The 23,512-nt window shown below is 38.6% G+C and overlaps 1 protein-coding gene across 17 annotated transcripts in view; it reads left to right on the plus strand.

The window, feature by feature from the left end:
• ARHGEF9 (Cdc42 guanine nucleotide exchange factor 9) overlaps positions 1 to 23,512 on the plus strand; it is a 420,665-nt gene that overhangs the window by 380,461 nt on the left and 16,692 nt on the right. For all 17 annotated transcript variants that reach the window (XM_024988153.2, XM_015461719.3, XM_059883492.1 and 14 more), the window contains 2 exons: positions 12,762 to 13,005; positions 20,085 to 20,153. In XM_024988153.2, the coding sequence (XP_024843921.1) occupies positions 12,762 to 13,005; positions 20,085 to 20,153 (313 nt within the window). The remainder of the gene's footprint in view (positions 1 to 12,761; positions 13,006 to 20,084; positions 20,154 to 23,512) is intronic.

Raw genomic sequence — 23,512 nt, forward strand, 5'->3', positions numbered from 1 at the left:
TTGTTAGGTCCTTACCAATTCTGCCCTTTACCATGCCCATCCTTGCATGAAATGTTCCCCTGATATCTCCATTTTTTTTGAAGCGATTTCTAGTCTTTCCCATTCTATTCCTTTCTTCTGTTTCTTTGCATTGTTTGCTTAAGAAGTCTTTCTTCTCTCTCCTTGTTATTCTTTGGATCTCTTCATTCAGTTTGGTATATCTTTACCTTTCTCCTTTGCCTTTTGTTTCTCTCCTTTTCTCTCTTTTTTTTAATTTTTTTAATTTAATAATTTTAAAACATGTGTTCCCCTAAAGCCTCCTCAGACAACCACTTTGGTTTCTTGAATTTCTTTTTCTTTGGGATGGTTTTGGTCACTGCCTCCTATACATAGTTACAAACCTCTGTCCATAGTTCTTCAGGGACTCTGTCTACCAGATCTAATCTCTTGAACCTATTTGTCACCTACATGGTATAATCATAAGGGATTTGATAGCCTGTGGTTTTCCCTACTTTCTTCTATTTAAGCCTGAATTTTGCAATAAGGAGCTCATGATCTGAGTCAGCTCCAGGTCTTGTTTTTTGCTGACTGCATACAGCTTCTCCATCATTGGTTTTCAATGTTGACCATATGGTGATGTCCATGTGTAGAGTTGTCTCTTGTGTTGTTGGAAGAGGGTGTTTGCTATGACTGGTGTGTTCCCTTGACAAAACTCTGTTAGCTTTTGCCCTGCTTCATTTTGTACTCCAAGGCCAAACTTGCCTGTTACTCCAGGTATCTCTTGACTTCCTACTTTTGCATTCTAGTCCTCTATGATGAAAAGGACATCTTTTTTGGATGTTGATTCTAGAAGGTCTTGTAGGTCCTCACAGAACTGTTCAACTTCAGCTTCTTTGGCATTAGTGGTTGGAGCATAGACTTGGCTTACTGTGATATTGAATGGTTTGCCTTGGAGACAAACCGAGATCATTCTGTTGTTTTTGAGATTGTACCCAAGTGCTAGGATTTCCTGATAGCTCAGTTGGTAAAGAATCTGCCTGCAATGCAGGAGGCCCCAGTTTGATTCCTGGGTTGGGAAGATCCCCTGGAGAAGGGAAAGGTTACCCACTCCAGTATTCTGGCCTAGAGAATTCCATGGACTGTATGGTCCATGGGGTTGCAAAAAGTCAGACATGACTGAGCACCTTTCACTTTCATTTCACCCAAGTACTGCATCTTGAAGTCTTTTGTTGACTGTGTGGGCTAATCCATTTCTTCTCAGGAATTTTTGCCCACAGTAGTACATATAATTGTTATCTGAATTTAATTTTGTTTAATAATTTTTTTGTTATTTTCCTCCTGAGATGATTATATTGGAAATGATTTAGTTGCTTCCGGAAATTTTACCCTTTTTTGTTTCTTCCCTTTCATATTTTACTGAGGAAGAGAGAACCCCTTTTCCCTCTCCTCAGTCAATCATCCACCAATATTGTTACAACTCTGCTGTTGCCACAAACAGCCTTTTCCCTATCTTTCATCAATTGTGCCAGTCTGGACATGCTCTGTTGTCCCCTGCATCATAACTGCTTAGTTTTTTGTTGCTTTCATCATATTCTGGGAGAATTGGAACTAAATTGAATGTAGGGATGCTGGAGAGATAATTTCTTCTGTTCATGGAACTTTCTGCCTTTGGACCATTTTTTCATGAACTAAAGGGCCAGACTTGGAGGTTGAGGCATTTGGAACAACTCAAAAATGCATCAGAGATGGAATAGAGTAGAAAAAAAGATTTCTACTTTAAAACCAGTGGATTTAAAACAAGAACACTTGAGTCCAAGACTCTACTATCTCTTACTAATTTGCTTAACCTTGCATCAGTTCTTTAAGTCTTTATTCTTATCAATGTCAAGTCAACCTGATGATAGAATTCACTTCAGGAGGATTTGAGGAGAATCACTTGAAGGAATGGGATGCAGTGAGCTATAATGTTAAGGTCATGGGTTCTAGAGCCAGACAAGAGACCACCAGTTTACTTTTTCCCATCAGCTATGTAATCTTGGACACCTCCTGGGTGCCTTTTATTATCCCCTCATTTGCAAAATGGGAATCATCAAGCTGAACTGAATAGTATCTACATGCGAGGAAGTGTTGCATGTTGTTGTACCTCATGCAAGTTCATGTACATGTACAAGTGTGTTGTATCTCAGTGTTAAATGAGGTAATACAGTTATAGGGCCTGGCACACAGTAAATATTCAGTGATCATTCATTCAGGACGTTTTTATTCAGAGGCAGTATCAGTTCAGTTCAGTTCAGTCACTCAGTCGTGTCCAACTCTTTGAGACCCCATGGACTGCAGCACGCCAGGCCTCCCTGTCCATCACCAACTCCCAGAGTTTACTCAAACTCATGTACATTGAGTTGGTAATGTCATCTAACCATCTCATCCTCTGTCATCCCCTTCTTCTCCTGCCTTCAATCTTTCCCAGCATCAGGGTCTTTTCAAATGAGTCAGTTCTTCACATCAGATGGCCAAAGTATTGGAGTTTCAGCTTCAACATCAGTCCTTCCAGTGAACACTCAGGACTGATTTCCTTTAGAATGGACTGGTCTTTGCAGTCCAAGGGACTCTCAAGAGTCTTCTCCAACACCACAGTTCAAAAGCATCAATTCTTCAGCGCTCAGCTTTCTTTATAGTCCAACTCTCACATCCACACATGACTACTGGAAAAACCATAACCTTGACTAGATGGACCTTTGTTGGCAAAGTAATGTCTCTTCTTTTTAATATGCTCTCTAGTTTGGTCATAACTTTCCTGCCAAGTAGTACGCATCTTTTAACTTCATGGCTGTATACACAGTGGTTAAAACAAGAACAGATTTTTAGAGCCAGATATCTTAGACTCAAATCCCAGCTATGCCATAAATGGTAGCTTTTATTCCTGGGCAAGTTTCTTAACTGCTCTATGTCCGCAGTTTCTCATAAAATGGGATTATAACAGTACCTAACTTGTAAGATAGGATGATTTAAGTTAATAAATGCAAAGTGTAGTTGCCAAGGGATGAACACATAAAGGTAACATCATACACACACACATATACACAATGTGATATTATTAAATATTTGAAAAAGAAAGAAACCCTGCTGTGCCCAACAACATGGTTGAACCTGGAAGATATTATTCTATGTAAAATAAGGCAGAGAAAGACAGATACTATATTATCTCATTTATATATGGAATTTAAAACAGTCCAACTCATAGAGGTAGAGAGTAGAATGGTGGTTGCCGGGGCTCATTTGGGTGGAGAAAATGGGGAGATGTTGGTCAAAGGGTAAAAACTTTCAGTTATGTAGGATAAATGAGTTTTGGATAGCTAATGTATTATACATATGGTGACTATAGTTAGCAACACTGTATTGTATAATTGAAATTTGCTAAGAAAATAGATCTGAAGTATTTTCTCATCTCAAAAAAAGACAACTATGTGAGATGATGGATATGTTAATTAACTTGATTGTGATGATCATTACATAATGCATACATATATAAAAACATCAAGTTGTATACCTTAAATATATATAAGTTTTGTTATTTATACCTCAATAAAGCTGGGGGGAAAGTATTTAGAGTAGTGTCTGCTGCATAATGTCTGTTGTTTAAGTGTTCACTGTTGTCGTTGTTGTCATTATGGCTGATTTATGTCAATGTTTGGCAAAAACCACTACAATATTGTAAAGCAATTAGCCTCCAATTAAAATAAATTAATTAAAAAAAGAATGTATTCTAGATGCTGCAATGTTATAATGATAAAGACAAATCCAGTCATAGCACCATGTGCCTTCCCCAGGATCTGAAGAGAAAGCCAGGGTTGTTAGGCTAGAGGTGAGTAGCCAGGGCCCCCTCAAAAGAGGTAGGGAGAACCTTGCTGACAAGCAAGTGAGGCAAACTTCAATCCTGAACAGTTACATTCCCCAGACTGCAGCATCTGCCATTTGTACAAAATGTACTATAGTATTTCAGTAAACCCCATGAATACCCAGTAAGGCCAAGTTCAAACAGCTCCCAGCTGTTTCAATCACGTAATGTCAGGGATGGGGATAAGCTCCTTGCTGGAGACATGGCTAGAGCCAGGGCCAGAGTGCTTGGCTGCAGGTGCCAGGACCATCCTAGAGAAGCACTAGCTCCCTTAATCTCCTCCAACTTGGATGAGTAGAAAGGAAAAGGAGGAAGGTGGCCATCCTGTTAGAAACAACCCCATTTAGACAGAGAAATTGTGAAGACCCAAATAGCATCTGTGAAAGTGAAAGTGAAAGCTCAGTCCTGTCCGACTCGTTGCAACCCCATGGACTGTAACCTACCAGGCTCCTCCATCCATCGGATTTTCTGGGCAAGAATACTGGAGTGGGTTGACATTTCCTTCTCCAGGAGATCTTCTCCACCCAGGGATTGAACTCCGGTCTCCCACACTGTAGACAGACGCTTTACCGTCTGAGCCACCAGGGAAGTCTAAATAGCATCTGTGCTGCTGCTGCTGCTAAGTCGCTTCAGTCTGTGCGACCCCATAGACGGCAGCCCACCAGGTTCCCCCATCCCTGGGATTCTCCAGGCAAGAACACTGGAGTGGGTTGCCATTTCCTTCTCCAATGCATGAAAGTGGAAAGTGAAAGTGAAGTTGCTTGGTCGTGTCCGACTCTTAGTGACCCCATGGACTATACAGCCCACCAGGCTCCTCCATCCATGGGATTTTCCAGACAAGAGTACTGGAGTGGTGTGCCACTGCCTTCTCCGAAATAGCATCTGTAGGGAGCACCTATTCACCATGTGCCTTTGAAAGCACTCAGATCACCATTAACAATTTGCATGTGGGCATCCCAGTCCCAGCAGTCCCACAGGCAACTAGGGCCCAGGAGAGCTTTGTCCTCTTGCTGTGTGTGGAAGCTGAGCAGAAAAAATGTTTGAGCCTTTATCAGCTTTCCTTCCCTGGATAACTCCTAAATAAGGCAAAACCAAGGAAAGCTCAGTACGGGGCACAACCTGAATGGACAGACAAAATTAGCAATAAAACATATAAAACAGAACTAATGCAAATTCACTAGGGTGGTAATTGAATGCTGGTTGTCTTCATAGTCTTTATAGTTGTCTTCATAAGTGTCTTCATAGTCTTCATAGTCAGTGCTAGTGTTCAGAAAAGGAAAACTGTAGTGATGTGATCTAGAGGGTGCAGTCATGGAAGGCTTCTTTGAGGAGGAAGAATGTGTGAATTTGGTCTTAAAGTCTGAAAGGACTGGAATAGAAGGCTTCTTTGGATCAGGGAGGGGATAGTAGTGTGAGCCCAGGTATAGATCTGTGATTTTGGTGAGTAAGTAGCAAACAGTATTTGCCACCCACCACTAATACCACCCCTGCCCTGAAAGGGTTTCTGGAATTTCCAGGGACAGTGGGGTAGCTATGTACATTTTAAAACATTCAGAGTTGCTTTGACTTTGATTTCTTTTCTATCACAATATTTAACTTACTTTGAAAGTTCAAATGAACTAAAGGAGGCAATGGGTTTTTTACATTTATCAAAAGGAGTTTTTAAGATCTATGAAACACTGGTCTGAAAGCAAGAAAGCTCAGCACCATGTTTATCAGGTAAGGCTAGCCTCATGACCTGGATACTGCATGTTTAGATTTGAGATTTACAACAATTTTACAAGGTAAATATGACTCTCCTAGTTTTATAGTTGAGGGAATTGAGCCTTAGCAAGGTTAATTCATTTGCCCAGTACCACACAGCTAGGAGATTAAGCAGCTAAAATTCAAACTCAGAACTTTAAACTCTAACTGATGTTCTTTCCACCATTCTGTGCTGCTTAGTGGCCTTAGCTACCCTTTCTGGTCGGTTTTCTGAACGGTGGGTCATTCTTAATCATTCCTAGCACATCCCTTCACTTAGCTTTATGACTAATCTGATGTCTGAAAGCTCACTTTCAACCCTCTGGGGAGCCAGAAAGACCAGGAAAAGGGAGAATTTTAATGACACATCCCTCTAGTCCTATTCCCCTGCCACAAAGACAGAATTCTCTGTCATTCATTATTATCCTCAAATACCTAGAGAAACAATAGGAGGTTCAGTTGATGCTTTTAATTTAGCTCTAAGATCATGTGCATCCTTTCCATTTTTGAAAACTATTAAAGATTTTGAAGGCTAATAATGTTTATGACACACCAATTCAGAGGGAAAGGAAGCAGCAGGCTGAAGTTAGGAATAGAGGGAGGGTTGACTCTGCCTATATTCTAGCCAGGTGGGCACCCACCTATTAGCTGTGTGGTCCAGGTCTATGTGCATGTGTATTATGTTTTGTAAGGTAGGTGTCATGCCTTTACAGAATCAAAGTAGACTACATGGATACATTCTCCTCAGCTTGTCCTGCTTTTGTAGTTAGTTTGACAGGGCCAACTTTTTATGCATATTGTTTCACAAAGTGTTCCTAGGTATTATAGAAGTTAGTTCATGAGTGTGCATGTATGCTTAGTCGCTCAGTCATGTCCGACTCTTTATAACCCTTTGGACTGTAGCCCACCAGGCTCCTCTCTCCATGGGATTTTCCAGTCAAGAATACTGGAGTGGATTGCCATTTCCTACTCAGGGAATCTTCCTGACCCAGGGAATCTTCCTGACCCAGGGATTGAACCCACATCTCCTGTGTCTCCTGTGTTGCAGACAGATGGATTCTTAACCTGCTGAACCATCAAGGAGCCACCCCATTATTTTGGCAGGACCAAACTTGTCCAATTTGAGCATGGTAAAAGGAATCCAAACTCTGAAACAGACTTGTAACTACATTGTCCCACTCTGTATAGCAGACCTATCTTTCTTGTAAACTTGATATCAGGATTACCCAATGGATTAGAACCAATCTCTGTGCAAAAACTTAGAGATTGATTATAAATAAAATGATTTATATGATTACAAGATGATTTATGTGCATAATCATTATGGAAAGAAAAGAACACCATGATGTATTTGGCAACCTAGGGTTTTGAGATGGACAGAGCTACGCTGAGAATCCTTAAAGACAGTTTTCCACACCCTACAGAAAAGCTCTGTTTACCATGCAGTGTGAAGACTTAGGATTGGGAATCTGAATATATGTGTGCTAAGTCCCTTCAGTCGCGTCCAACTCTCTGAGACCCTATGAACTATGGCCCATCAGGCTCCTCTATCCATGGGATTCTCCAGGCAAGTATACTGGAGTGGGTTGCCATACCCTCCTCCAGGGGATATTTCTGACCCAAGGATCAAACCCATGTCTCTTAGGTCTCCTACATTGGCTGGCAGGTTCTTTACCACAGCGCCACCTAGGAAGACCGGGGAATATGACATCAGTTCAGTTCAGTCGCTCAGTCCTGTCTATCTCTTTGCGACCCCATGGGCTGGAGCACACAAGGCTTCCCTGTCCATCTCAAACTCCCTGTCCGTCACCAACTCCAAGAGTTTGCTCAAACTCATGTCCATTAAGTCGGTGACACCATCCAACCATCTCATCCTCTGCCATCCCTTTCTCCTCCCGCCTTCAATCATTCCAAGCATCAGGGTCTTTTCCAATGAGTCAGCTCTTTGCATCAGGTGGCCAAAGTATTGGAGTTGCAGCTTCAGCATCAGTCCTTTCAATGAAATTTCAGGAGTGATTTCCCTTTGGATGGACTGGTTTGATCTCCTTCTGGTCCAAGGGACTCTCAAGAGTATTTTCCAACACCACAGTTCAAAAGCGTCAAGTCTTTGGTGCTTAGCTTTCTTTATACTCCAATTCTCACATCCATACATGACTACTGGAAAAATCATAGCTTTGACTAGAGGGACCTTTGTAGGCAAAGTAATGTCTCTGCTTTTTAATATTCTGTCTATGTTGGTCATAGCTTTTCTTCCAAGGAACAAATGTCTTAATTTCATGGCTGCAGTCACCATCTGCAGTGATTCTGGAGCCCAAGAAAATAAAGTCTGTCTCTGTTTCCATTGTTTCCCCATCTATTTGCCATTATGTGATGGGACCAGATGCCATGACCTTAGTTTTTTGAATGTTGAGTTTAGGCCAGCTTTTTCACTCTCCTCTTTACCTTTCATCAAGAGGCTCTTTAGTTCTTCTTCACTTTCTGCCATAAGGGTGGTGTCATCTGCATATCTGAGGTTACTGATATTTCTCTTGGCAATCCTGATTCCAGATTTTGCTTCATCCAGCCTGGCAATTAGCATGATGGATTCTGCATGTAAGTTAAGTAAGCAGGAATTGCTGACAATATACAGCCTTGACATACTCCTTTCCCAATTTGGAACCAGTCTGTTGTTCCATGTCCAGCTCTAATTGTTGCTTCTTGACCTGTATACAGCTTTCTCAGGAGGCAGGTAAGGTAGTCTGGCATTCCCATCTCTTGAAGAATTTTCCACAGTTTGTTGTGATCCACACAGTCAAAGACTTTGGGGTAGTCAATAATGCAGAAGTAGATGTTTCTCTGGAATGCTCTTGCTTTTTCCATGACCCAACGGATGTTGGCAATTTGATCTCTGGTTCCTCTGCCTTTTCTAAATCCAGCTTGAACATCTGGAAGTTCAGGATTCATGTACTGTTGAAGCCTGGCTTGAAGACTTTTGAGCATTACTTTGCTAACGTGTGAGATGAGGGCAATTGTGCAGTAGTTTGAACATTTTTGGCTTTGCCTTTCTTTGGGACTAGAATGAAAACTGACCTTTTCCAGTCCTGTGGCCACTGCTGAGTTTTCCAGATTTGCTGGGATATTGAGTGCAGCACTTTCACAGCATCATGTTTTAGGATTTGAAATAGCTCAACTGGAATTCCATCACCTCCACTAGCTTTGTTGGTAGTGATGCTTCCTAAGGCCCACTTGACTTCACATTCCAGGATGTCTGGCTCTGGGTTAATGATCACACTATCACGGTTATCTGGGTCATTTTGTATAGTTCTTCTGTGTATTCTTGCCACCTCTTCTTAATGTCTTCTGTTTCCGTTAGGTCCATAGCATTTCTGTCCTTTATCAAGCCTATCTTTGCATGAAATGTTCCCTTGGTATCTCCAATTTTCTTGAAGAGATCTCTAGTCTTTCCCATCCTATTGTTTTCTTCTATTTCTTTGCATTGATCACTGAGGAAGGCTTTCTTATTCTCCTTGCTGTTTGGAATTCTGCAATCAAACGGGTATACCTTTCTGTTTCTCCTTTGCCTTTAGCTTCTCTCCATTTCTCAGCTATTTGTAAGCCCTCCTCAGACAATCATTTTGCCTTTTTGCATTTCTTTTTCTTGAGGATGGTCTTGATCACTGCCTCCTATACAATGTCATGAACCTCCATCCATAGTTCTTCAGGCACTCTGTCTATCAGATGTAATCCCTTGAATCTGTTTGTCACTTCCACTGTATAATCATAAGGGATTTGATTTAGGTCATACCTGAATGGTCTAGTGGTTTTCCCTACTTTCTTCAAATTAAGTCTGAATTTGGTAATAAGGAATTCATGATTTGAGCCATAAGAAAGCCTTCCTCAGCGATCAATGCAAAGAAATAGAGGAAAACAAAAGAATGGGAAACATTAGAGATCTCTTCAAGAAAATTAGAGATACCAAGGGTACATTTCATGCAAAAATGGGCTCAATAAAGGACATAAAAGGTAGGGACCTAACAGAAGCAGAAGATATTAAGAAGAGGTGGCAAGAATACACAGAAGAACTGTACAAAAAAGACCTTCATGACCCAGATAATCATGATGGTGTGATCACTCGCCTAGAGCCAGACATCCTGGAATGTGAAATCAAGTGGGCCTTAGGAAGCATCACACGAACAAAGCTAGTGGAAGTAATAGAATTCCAGTCGAGCTATTTCAAATCCTGAAAGATGATCCTATGAAAGTGTTGCACTCAATATGCCAGCAAATTTGGAAAACTCAGCAGTGGCCACAGGACTGGAAAAAGTCAGTTTTCATTCCAACCCCAAAGAAAGGCAATGTTAAAGAATGCTCAAACTACTGCACAATTGCACTCATTTCACACGCTAGTAAAGTAATGCTTAAAATTCTCCAAGCCAGGCTTCAGCCATATGTGAACTGTGAACTTTCAGATGTTCAAGCTGGTTTTAGAAAAGGCAGAGGAACCAAAGATCAAATTGCCAACATCTGCTGGATCATCAAAAAAGCAAGAGAGTTCCAGAAAAACATCTATTTCTGCTTTATTGACTATGCCAAAGCCTTTGACTGTGTGGAACAAAATAAACTGTGGAAAATTCTGAAAGAGACGGGAATACCAGATCACCTGACCTGCTTCTTGAGAAACCTGTATGCAGGTCAGGAAGCAACAGTTAGAACTGGACGTGGAACAACAGACTGGTTCCAAATAGGAAAAGGAGTATGTCAAGGCTATATATTTTCACTCTGCTTATTTAACTTATATGCATAGGACATCATGAGAAATGCTGGGCTGGAGGAAGCAGAAGCTGGAATCAAGATTGCTAGGAGAAATATCAATAATTTCAGATATGCACATGACACTACCCTTATGGCAGAAAGTGAAGAAGAACTAAAGAGCCTCTTGATGAAAGGAAAGAGGAGAGTCAAAAAGTTGACTTAAAGCTCAACATTCAGAAAACTAAGATCATGGCATCCGGTCCTGTCATTTCATGGCAAATAGATGGGGAAACAGTGGGAAAAGTGTCAGACTTGATTTTTGGGGGCTCCAAAATCACTGCAGATGGTGACTGCAGCCATGAAATTAAAAGACGCTTACTCCTTGGAAGGAAAGTTATGACCAACCTAGACAGCATATTAAAAAGCAGAGACATTGCTTTGCCAACAAAGGTCCGTCTAGTCAAGGCTATGGTTTTTCCAGTGGTCATGTACGGATGTGAGACTTGGACTATAAAGAAAGCTGACCACTGAAGAATTGATGCTTTTGAACTGTGGTGTTGGAGAAGACTCTTGAGAGCCCCTTGGACTGCAAGGAGATCCAACTAGTCCATCCTAAAGGAGATCAGTCCTAGGTGTTCATTGGAAGGACTGATGTTGAAGCTGAAACTCCAATACTTTGGCCACCTGATGCAAAGAGCTGACTTATTTGAAAAGACCCTGATGCTGGGAAATATTGAGGGCAGGAGGAGAAGGGTATGACAGAGGATGAGATATTTGGATGGCATCATCGACTCGATGGACATGGTTTTGGGTGAACTCTGGGAGTTGGTGATGGACAAGGAGGCCTAGCCTGCTGCAGTTCATGGGGTCACAAAGAATCAGACATGACTGAGCAACTGAACTGAACTGGACTCATCTGAGCCATGATCAGCTCCCACTCTTGTTTTTGCTGACTATATATAGCTTCTCCATCTTTGTCTGCAAAGAATATAATCAATCTGATTTCAGTATTGACCATCCGGTGATGTGTAGAGTGTAGAGTCTTGGAGAGTGTAGAGTAATGTGTAGAGTTGTCTCTTATGTTGTTGAAAGAGGGTGTTTTCTATAACCAGTGCATTCTCTTGGCAAAACTCTATTAGCCTTTGCCTTGCTTTATTTTGAATCCCTTAGAAGAAATGGAGTAGCCCTCATAGTCAACAAAAGCTTCAGAAATGCAGTATTTGGATGCAATCTCAAAAACGACAAAATCATCTCTGCTTGTTTCCAAGGCAAACCATTCAATTTAAGAAATAAATCATTATAAATATCGTCTTCCTCCTCTCCCTCTTCCATCCATTTCCCTTTTTTCTCTCTTGTCCCCATTCTCCTCTTTGTATTCCCTTGAATTTGGCATGTATCATTGTTGTATTTTTCTTATAATTTTTGTATATATCCCTAAACATTATGTGGCATTGTTTTGTGTTTTTTTTAACTTTATATAAACAGAATACATGTAGATGAGATAAAATTATATAGAATAGAAAGCAGGGGAATTATGAACATGTGATTTAATATGTGGGCTGCCTTGGTGTTACAGGTTTTGGAATGGGCATTGGGTTCACCAAAACTTAATATGTCAATAAAAGTAAGTAAGCAAGTAAATGAATAGAGATATAAGGGCACTATACATTGAGTAATTATGAGTGTCTAATAGACTGGGTTTAATTCAATTTCATATACCCAAGAATAAAAATAACAATCATAATGGATAGGCAATATATTTTTTGTATCCAACTACTACTTTTATTTTTCTCATGCAATAAGATTTGTGAGATTCATCCATGTCAACATATGAAGCTTTTTATTCACTTTCCCTACATTTCTCCTGCTAGACGAGTCCTTTTCCAAAAACCCCCAGAATTCTAAGTGTTCAGCCTTCTCTAGGTAATCCTTCCTGGCCAGCAGCCTTTGACTACCTAACTACTCTTATCACTCATTCCCTCTCTGATATGCCAGTCTTGATGGCCTACTTAGATTCCTGAGTATACTTCAGGCAACTAGTCAGTTCATTTCATACTTCTGGAAGGCTTTCAAATATTTTGGAAGAGGAAAAGCCCTTTGTAGCAGTGCATGTGTGGCTTACTGCTTCCTACTTCACATCAGCAGTCTTGTTGTAAACACATATGTGCATTGAGGCTGAGGTCTGAGACAAAATCCACAGATGTAGGCCAGAGGATTTCTCTAATAGCATCTAGTTAGCCAACTGTTAGTGTCATAAGCTAAGGTAACCTGTCCAGATTTAAACCAAACCACCTCTCACTGATACACCAGAACAATGGCAATGTTAGCATTCTGCTGTGCATATGTGCCAACTGTCCTTATACCCACTCTCCACATACCTCCAACAAAAAGCCTTCTCTTTCTTCCTGTCTAGGACCTGATCCGGAGAGACATTCTATACTACAAAGGCCGCATTGATATGGATAAATATGAGGTAGTGGACATTGAAGATGGCAGAGATGATGACTTTAATGTAAGCATGAAAAATGCCTTCAAGCTTCACAACAAGGAGACTGAGGAGATACATCTATTCTTTGCCAAGAAATTGGAGGAGAAGATACGCTGGCTCAGAGCTTTCAGAGAAGAGAGGAAAATGGTACAGGAAGATGAAAAAATTGGTAAGTGACCTGAGAGGAGAAAGAAGAATATGGGTATGAAGAACATAGAAGAGTTAAATTAATTTTCATTTTTCTAGAGGCAGAGAAATTTGTGTTGTAAACTGACATAATCCACTTTGGTGGTTTCCTATTATTAGGTTATTTTTGGCAGATAACAATAGTTTCTATTAGTCAGGGTTAAGTGATACTTAGAGGTTGATTTCCCCTACATTATCACTGTTAGATGAGATTAATACACTTAAATCAAACCTCAGGCTCAATTCTCCCAAACATACAAAAGTGTATTAGCAAACAAACACAAAAGCAGTCATACAGCCTGTTCTGTAATTTCAATGAAGTCAGAACTCTGTCTTTAGATACACAACAGCATCTTCTGTGAAAAGTTTAGGTTAGTTGAGGCAGATTTGGTAATTTTGGAGAAGGGAATGGGTACATACTCTAGTATTCTGGCCTGGAGAATTCCATGGACTATATACAGTCCATGGGGTTGCAAAGAGTCGGACACGGTTGACAGACTTTCACTTTCACTTTCAGCTAACTTCCTAGTCAAAGTCCGGTGACAAAATCCTCTGATTAGGCCAAAATATAGTACTCATTTTCAATCTTAAATTTCAGGCTTCCTTCTGAAGTATATATATAGGCTATAGGGTTCACTGTCAGTGAAGGCAATGGCAACCCACTCCAGTACTCTTGCCTGGAAAATCCCATGGACAGAGGAGCCTGGTAGGCTGCAGTCCATGGGGTTGCTAGGAGTTGGACATGACTGAGCGACTTCACTTTCACTTTTCACTTTCATGCATTGGAGAAGGAAATGGCAACCCACTCCAGTGTTCTTGCCTGGAGAATCCTAGGGATGGGGGAGCCTGATGGGCTGCCGTCTATGGGGTCACACAGAGTCGGACTCGACTGAAGCGACTTAGCAGCAGCAGCAGCAGCAGCAGGGTTCACTGGATTCTTATACCCAGTTCTTGTGAAGGCTCAAGTGCCTATATGACATTTGTGGAGAGGGCACATCTTGTACAGCATTCTTTTTTATCAGTGAAAATTCATTTTCACATGTATTAGACTAATTAGGCCTCCCAAATTAAGGTGACTGAACTGCTGGTAGTTGTGGCCTCTTGAGCAAAGACTTCTGAATGTTCAATATGTTAACAAATCACTTCTTGAGTGTGTATTCCTGATTAGATCACTTTAGGTGTTAACTAAATGCCCCTATTAATGTTCTTATATATATCATGTTCTCTGTATAAAAGTATTTTAAAGTAAATTATAGAAAATATAACAGGGCCACTTGCATGATTTAAAACCAGGACCATTTGCATGATGTAGAATCACACTAAACCATACTCTTTTATTTCAAATAAGTTATTCTCCTTTCCACAGGGAATATAGCTGGTAGAGATACTTTTTATACTGCTTTCCCACTGTGGGATTTAGCATTTAACCTTGTGGTTTACAAAGTACTATCTGGTCTCCTGCTCGTCGTCCTGCCTTTCTGGCATAAAAAATACAATACAGCCAGGCTTTGAAATTCCTTGAGAGGACACCAGAGTTTCTGGTTTTGCCTCACTCCTGCTGCTGCTAAGTTGCTCCAGTCGTGTCTGACTCTGAGCGATCCCATAGATGGCAGCCCACCAGGCTTCCCCGTCCCTGGGATTCTCCAGGCAAGAACACTGGAGTGGGTTGCCATTTCCTTCTCCAGTGCATGAAAGTGAAAAGTGAAAGTGAAGTCGCTCAGTCATGCCCAACTCTTAGCGACCCCATGGACTGCAGCCTACCAGGCTCCTCCACCCATGGGATTTTCCAGGCAAGAGTACTGGAGTGGGGTGCCATTGCCTTCTCCTGCCTAAAGGAGGAGAATTATACCTTAAAACATCTGTATTCAAGTTGGAAGAAACTGCCTCTAAAAAAATGGGCCTACCATTTGAGTCCTGGTACAAATATATTTTCCTATCTGAAGTATTGGGATTGAAATGGTCCAAAGGCAAGGAAGGATCATCAGAAAGACACTGCTTCATCTTATCTAAGTCTTCTCAGGTTTTGGGTAGAGTACTTATTGATAATTCACTATAAGTCCCATTGAATTCAGTTTGCTTTTAGCATTTGGGCACTGCTTTAGGACATGATGTAGAATCATTACAGAAATTCTACTGGCTGCTTGTCCTAATGGAAGGCACCAACAATCTCTGACACTGCCTAGATTGTTAGTGCTATTAGAGGAATTGTTTTAGTGTGCTTTTTGCAGATCCTAGATCAACTAGAAGACTCATACCATTCACTCTGGTTCCAACATATCTCCCACACTGTAGAAAAGCTTCCAGAAATTGCTTCCCAACAGTCGTCTTTTTAAAAATATTAAGAATTTGGTCTAATTATAACAGTAAGTCATTTTCTTTGAAAGAAATTTTGGGGAAAAAACACAAAATACAAGGAAAAAAACACCTAAAAATCACACATGAACATACTACCCAGAGATAAATTTTATAAATATTTTTGTATATTTCCTTCCCATCTTTTTTCCTATGTGTCTAAATTAAAAAAAAAAATTAGAGTGCCTGAATCTTTATTTCTGTCTCCCCCAACCTCTGCCACTTCATGACAGATATAAATTTATATCTTTGTCACTTAAAATTATATCATTAACATTTCTGTAAATCATTTACTATTTTAATCATTATTTTTATGGCTGTCATGTGGATTTACTATAATTTTTGTTTTTTATTTTTATTTTTAAATTATAAAATACATAGTCATAATAACCATTTAAGCACATATGGAAATATAATAAAGTTTAGCATTCTGTTCCCTTCTCTGTTGCTCCTATGCTGTGTGAGATAATCAGTATTAATTTGATGTGTTTCTTTTCATACTAATCTCAAGTTCATATAAACATATACACATAAGACTTTATAAAAATATAAATATTATGCTAAAAGATACAAACTGTACTATACATATTACTCTGTAACTTGCTTTCTTAAACATAATTTATCATCAGAACCACTCCAGTTGAAGAATACAGAATCTAACTATAACTCCTTATATCAGTCAGGGTTCAATAAGAGAAGCATAACCAATAAGAGATAAATTATTATTAAGAAATTTATTATAAGAATTGCATTATGTGATTGTGAAGGCTGGCTAAGCAACTCCAGGCATTCAGGTTCAAACATCATGGGTAGGCTTGAACTCGTGGGCATAGAGCAAAGCTGTCTTTGGATAGGGCTTGTAGGTCCGAAGCTTGTAAGGCAAAATTTCTTCTTTTAGATGAGACCTTAGCCTTAGTTTTTTAACTGGCAAAAACACCATGAGCTCTGTACTTAATTTTTTTCCTTTTATTTATTTTTTTTTTAATGTATTTATTTATTTTAATTGGAGGCTAATTTAAAGGCACAATATACTAGTCTTAGCTGTATGCTTATTGTTGTGCAAGTTTCAAGGACTTATTCATATCTTATGTAAATGAAACTTTATAGCTATAGAAAAGCAGCTCCCTGTTATCTCTGGTGATTCTCTCTGGAATCACCATTCTGCTCTCTATGAGTTTCACTAGTTAAGACACTTCATATTCATGCAAATATAGAATTTGTCCTTCTGTGACTACATTATTTTAATTAGCAAATGTCCTCCAGATTTATCCATGTTGCCACATATGGCAGAATTCCCATTCTTTTTAGGGCTGAATAATATTCTAGTGTGTGTGTGTGTGTGTGTGTGTGTGTGTGTGTATGTGTGTGTGTATATAAAAAGATACATACAACATTTTCTTTATCCCTTTATCCATCCTCAGGCATTTAGATTGTTTCAATTATCATGGCCTTTGGGAATAATGCTGCAATGAATATGAGAGTACTGATATCTCTTCAAGATCTTGATTTCAATTATTTTGCACATATAACCAGAAGTGGGATTTCTGGATCATATGGTAGTTTTCCATAGTGACTAAATCATTTTAATTCCTAACAGTTTACTATGGGTCCAGTTTCTCTACATTCTTGCCAATACTAATCATCTTTTGTTTCTTCAAGAATATCTCTCTAAACAGGAGTGAAGTGATATCTTATTATGGTTAAGATTTGGATTTCCCTGATAATTAGTGATGTGGAGAATACTTTTATATACCTGTTGGCCATTTGTATGACTTCTTTGAGAACATGTCTATGCAAGTCCTTTGACCATTCTTTTTAATTGCTATATGTTTGTTTGTTTATTTACTGCTGAGCAGAGAAGTTTCTTATATATTTTGGATATTAAGCCCTTAGATATATAGTTTCCAAATATTTATTCCCATTCCATAGATTGCCTTTTTTTTTTTTTAAAGAAAATTCTTGACTGAGCTCAGTGAACTTCAGTTTGTGTGTGGGCATGCTCAGTCATGTCTGACTCTTTGGGACCCCCAGGGACTATAGCCAACCAGGCTCCTCTGTCCATGGAATTTTCCAGGCAAGAATACTAGAGTGGCATAGATTGCCTTTTTATATGTTGTTTCTTTTCTTTGCTGTGCAGAATCATTTTAGTTTGATGTAGTCCTATTTGTCTGCTTTTTCTTTGTTGCCAGTGCTTTTGGTATTTAAGAAATCATTGTCAAGAAGATTTTTCCCCTTTTTTCTTCTAGGAGTTTTACAATTCCAAGTCATACAATCAAGTCTTCAGTCCACTTTGCATTGATTTTCATATATGGCATAAGATAGAAGTTCAGTTTCATTCTTTTGCATGTGGATATCCAATTTTCACAAAACCATTTGTTGAAGAAACTATCCTTTCCCCATTGTGTATTCTTGGCAGCCTTGTCAAAGATATGTTGACTGTATATGTGTGCATTTATTTCTGGCCCTCTATCCTATTCCATTGATCTGGAGTTCTCTCTTTATGCCATACAATACTGTTTTAATTACTGTAGCTTCATAATATATTTTTAACCAGGAATTGTGAAGTTTCTAGCTTTGCCCTTCTTTCTCAAGATTGCTTTAGCTATTATGGGTCTTTTATGTTTCCACATAAATTTTAGGCTTGCTATTTCTGTTTCTGTAAAAAAAATACCATTGGGGTTTTGATAGAATTACATTGACTCTATAGATAGCTTCAAGTCAGAATGGATATTTAACAATATTAAACCTTCCACCACAAGAAAGGTAAACTACAAATCAATATCTATAACAAAATCCATGGGAAAGTCCTCTGTAAATCACTGGAAAAAAAAATTCAACAATACAATAAGAGGATCAGACACCATGACCAAGTGGGATTTATCTGGAATACAAGAATGGTTTAACATATGTAAATCAATTAATGTGATACACCACACTAACAAAATGAAGGGGAAAAGTCACATGATCATCCTTATGGATACAGAAAAATCATGTGAAAAAATTCAACACACTCTTATGATAAAAACTATCAACAATATATAGAAGGAATTTACCTCAATATATAAACCATATATTGAAAGCTCACAAGGCTCATAGCTAATATTATGCTTATTGGGGGAAAGCTGAAAGCTTTTTCTCTAAGATCAGGAACAAGAGATGTTTACATTCACCGCTTCTAGTCAATGTAGTAGTGAAAGTCCTAGCTAGAGCAATTAGGCTTAACTAATTAATTCCTCCAAATCAGGAAAGAGAAAGTAAAATTATTCCTGTTTGCAGATGAGATCATCTTATATGTAAAAACCCTAAGATTCCACAAACAGCTTTTACATCTAATAAATGAATTTATTTGTAGGATACAAAATCAACATACAAAAGTAAATTGTGTTTCTATGTACTAACAACAAACTATATGAAAAAGAAATTAAGCAAGCAATCTCATTTACAATTGCTTCAAAAAGAATATAATAGTTAGATATAAACTTAACTAAGGATGTAAAATACTGGTACACTGAAAACTACAAAACATTACTGAAAGAAATTAAAGAAGACATAAATAAATAGACATTCTGTATTCTTGGAATGGAAGACAATGTTAATAACATGGTCATTTTACTAAAGATTTACTATAGATTCAATGTGCTCCTATTAAAACTCCAGTAGCATTTTTTATGGAAACAGGAAAAAAAAAGAACAATCCTAAAATTCATGGGGATCCACAGTATACCCATGAGAGAGAAGAATAAAGCTGGAGACATCAGAATTCCTGATTCAAAATATATTACAAAGCTATAATAATTAAAACTGTTTGGTTCTGGCATAAAGACAGACATGTAGATGAATGCAATAGGATAGGGAGCTCAGAAAAACACATACATTTATATATTCAACATATCTTCAACAAGGATTCCAAAAATACACAATTGGGAAAGGATAATTTCTTCAATGAATGATGTGAAAGCTGGATATCCACATGAAAAAGAATAAAATTGAACTCCTACTTTATGCCATATGTGAAAATCAGTTCAAAGTGGCCTGAAGACTAGAACATGTGACTTGAAACTGTAAAAATCCTAGACAAAAACATTCGGGAAATATTTCTTGATGTTGGTCTTGACAGTGATTTTTTTGGATATGACACCAAAAACATGGACAGGAAAGCAAAAATAGAAAACATCAAACCAAAAAGCCTTTGCACAGCAAAAGAAAAAAAAAAACAGCACGAATAAGCAACCTGTTAAATGGGAGAAAATATTTTCAAAAAATACATGTGATAATTTCTAAAATATATAAGGAACTCCTACAGCTCAATTAGTTAAAACCCAAAACTCAGTTAAAAATTGGCAAAGAACTTCCACAGATATTTTGATTATTTCTTTGATTGCTTTTGCCATTCAATTTTTTTCCTCCTTGTAAAACTTTTCCTTAAGTCTATATATATTTTCTGCTGTAATCTCATTTTTTAGCTCATTTTTCTTTTTAGTTTTGCTTTTGATTGTGAAATGTCTTTCCACTTTTCACCATATTTTATTCAACCACTCTCCATTTAACAGCCTCTTAACTCATGTTCTCACCTTTTTGCCCCTCTATACATTGAAATGCATTGTTGTAGGTAAGTGTTAATATTACTCTTCCAGAAAACTTGTACTAATTTATACATTTTAAAAAAGGTCTATGTTACTCATAACAAAATGATTTATTTTTGTGTTATAGGGTTTGAGATTTCTGAAAATCAGAAGAGGCAGGCTGCAATGACTGTGAGAAAAGTCTCTAAACAAAAAGGTAAAACTGCCTTTAACTACAACCTCCCTGACCTCACTCACTCTCATTGTGAAACTGAAAAGCCATAAGCTATGTATTTGTATATTCATATGCTTATTTCCATGCTAAAGTTCACTTAGGGTCATGGGAAATGTCCAGATTCCCAGGTGTCTCTGATGATAAGTGGTAAATGATCTTTAAAAGACTTAAGGCTTAGGAGTGAATAATTTAAGATAACCATGTCTACAGATAGCTCATTGGGTACAGGAAAAAAATAGAAACTTTGTTTCTTTTATTTTCCCTTAAAGTGAGAAACTAAACTTTATTAACAATTTAGAAACAGTTGGACAATAGTAAATATATGGAATTTATTAATACATGTATATATATATATATATATATATTAGGGATATGCATATAACCTTCTTTCATTGGACTGGGGGCATTTGCCAAATCATGAACCCCAAATCAGAATGGAGGACTTCAAACTGAACCTAGACAGAAGATTCAGATATTTGTTCTCTTTTTGAGTCATAAACTAAAGTATTTTAAAAAGAAAAATACCTTGGAAATCAACTTGAGTATGAAATGAAGCTTTATTTTCTCATTTTCATGAACTAGAAAACATTAAATGGTTAATTGAACAAAGGGAAGGAACTACCCTCTGTTTATTCAAGAAGCTATTCAGTACCAGTCATTTTATATAAGTTCCTTCATTTCGCTTTTATGATACCCCTGAAAAGGTAGACGTTATTAGTCTTATTTTCCAGATGAAGAAACTGAAGATATTTGGCATAAATTGACTCTGAACTTAAGTCAGCTTGTTTCCAAGTCTGCTGCACCCTCCTCTCCACCTCAGGGTTCTGTTGATCCTTCATGCTAGTTAAGAACAGCTCAATTTTTTTGTCTCACCTCAACCACTGACAGCTGTTTCTATTACTGACAGCCATTATTATTCTCCCCAGGGTAGGCAATCTTAGTGAGACTTCATTTTCCTTAGGCCCTTCCTTGTGCTCTCTTAAAGGGCTCTCTGATTCAGAATTAGTGACCATTTAAGTGATTAGATTCAAGTTGCCTGAAGTTCTAGCAGTCACATAATATACCCTTAATTATTCCCAATGAAGTTCCTTTTTATTGAAGAGGTTTAGTGCCTGTGGATATCTGATTTCCAGTTGACCAGTGCACCTAGCTTGGGCATCCAGCTAGTCATGGCCTTCCTTTTAACTTCTTATTGCTTCTTAGTCTTTGAAGATGCTCACTGACACTTTCACTCGTTGTGGAAATGTGATTCATTTTAGGTAGGAAATTAAAGGCAACCACTCCTAACTCCTTAGTGGTGAAAACAGGAGTGTTAGAAAGTAATCTGGAGTTAATTACACTAAGTCTATGATCTGTATGGATAGGAGAATCCTTTGAGAGAATGTGCTTATTCCTTAGAGATATGAGCCCCCACTACCTGGACAGTCTTCAGGGTACAAAAGGGCTGCTGTCCTAGTGGCCCACCTCTGTCTCCTGGAGGCTCTTTCCTCCTGAACTTCTCTCATTCTGAATCCTTCCACTGCCCCTACCACATTGACCTTCAAAATGGGATGGTATTCCTTTACCTCAGCCCAAGTTCTCCCAAGTCTATCTGAGACTGGCTTATTTTTCCACTGAGAAACCTTAAAGCAGAAGAACATGCACAAAGCAACCAATTAGAAAACAGTCCTACTTGCTCATACCAAGCGTTTGTGTCATGTTCCTTCTCTGCCTTGTCTCAAGACTATCTCTTGCAGGTCTTTTCTTGTCTCCCAGTATCCAAACAATTGTTCACCTGAACAGCTTTCCATCTAGACTTCAAATAAACTTATTTAGTTTCAAACCACTGAATTCCTAAAAATTTCCTCCATTATTTCTGTTTCCATTTTCAAGGCCCTCCTAGTCCAGGACTGTGGTGACTGATATATTTGAGACACATGGGCACTACATTTGTAGAAGTGATTTTCACTACAATCCATGGGGTCCCAAAGAGTCAGACACAACTGAGCGACTAACACACACACACACATATGGGAAGAACAAATGAGTTTTCTGAGATACCTAAGAAAGCCAGCTTTCTTAATCCTTCCAATGACACCTTTTTGGAAGTGATAAGGAGCATTTTTATCATTTCTCTAATTCAGATTTAATATAGATTCCAACACAATCTATAATGCCATGTGAAGTGAAGTGTTAGTCACTCAATCGTGTCTGACTCTTTGCAGCTCCATGTACTGTAGCTTGTCTTGGCCCTCTGTCCATGGAATTCTCCAGGCAAGAATACTGGAGTGGGTTGCCATTTCCTTCTCCAAGTCACATGAGCCACCATGGAAGCCCATAATGTCACGGGGCCTTATTCACTTAGTCTATTGTTCTGGGGGAGGGAAGCCTGGCTGAAGAAAAGCAGAGGACAGAGCCTAGCTCCAAGGGAGGCCTTTTCACTTTACATTTGCCTTTTATACTGTCTTGAGAGTCGATTATTAATTCCTGGTACATCAACTCATTTCAGTTTGCCATTATGGAGCTCTCTAGGGCCACAAGTACAGTCCTCCTCTCCAGAGGCTTTAGGACAGATCAAAATCAAATGAATATGTAAGAATAACTAAAATAAATGTGAAATAGAATAAAGTTTGAACAATAAGTCTACCCTGATTTCAACACTAATAGCTACAGTAACCAAGACAGTGTGGTGTTAGTAGAATAGACATAGTAGATTGTTAGAGAATAGAGAACCAAAAAAATAGACGTACACAAATATGTCCATCCAATTTTTTGACAAAGGTACAAAAGCAATTCGGTTAAGGAAGGATAACCTTTTAAACAAATGGCACTGAACAACTTCAGATATGCATATGATACCACTCTAATGGAAGAAGTGAGCTAAGACACCTATTGATGAGGAAAAAAGAGGAGAGTGAAGAATCTGGCTTAAAACTCAACATTAAAAACCTAAGATCATAGCATCCCATCCCAGGGTAGTCCCATCACTCCATGGCAAATAGAAGGGGGAAAGTGGAAACAGTGACAGAGTTTACTTTCTTGGGCTCCAGAATCACTGTGGACAGTGACTGCAGCCATTAAATTAGAAGATGCTTGCTTCTTGGAAGAAAAGCTGTGACAAACCTAGACAGCATAGTAAAAAACAGAGACATCACTTTACCAACAAAGATCTTTATGGTCAAAGCTATGGTTCTTCCAGTAGCTATGTACGGATGAGAGAGTCGGACCATAAAGAATGCTGAGTGCTGAAGAACTGATGCATTCAAATTGTGGTGCTGGAGAAGACTGTTGAGAATCTCTTGGACAGCAGGAGATCAAACCAGTCAATCCTAAAGGAAATCAAGCCTGAATATTCATTGGAA

This window comes from Bos taurus, chromosome X (assembly GCF_002263795.3).
Source record: "Bos taurus isolate L1 Dominette 01449 registration number 42190680 breed Hereford chromosome X, ARS-UCD2.0, whole genome shotgun sequence".
NCBI classification, from domain to species: domain Eukaryota; kingdom Metazoa; phylum Chordata; class Mammalia; order Artiodactyla; family Bovidae; genus Bos; species Bos taurus.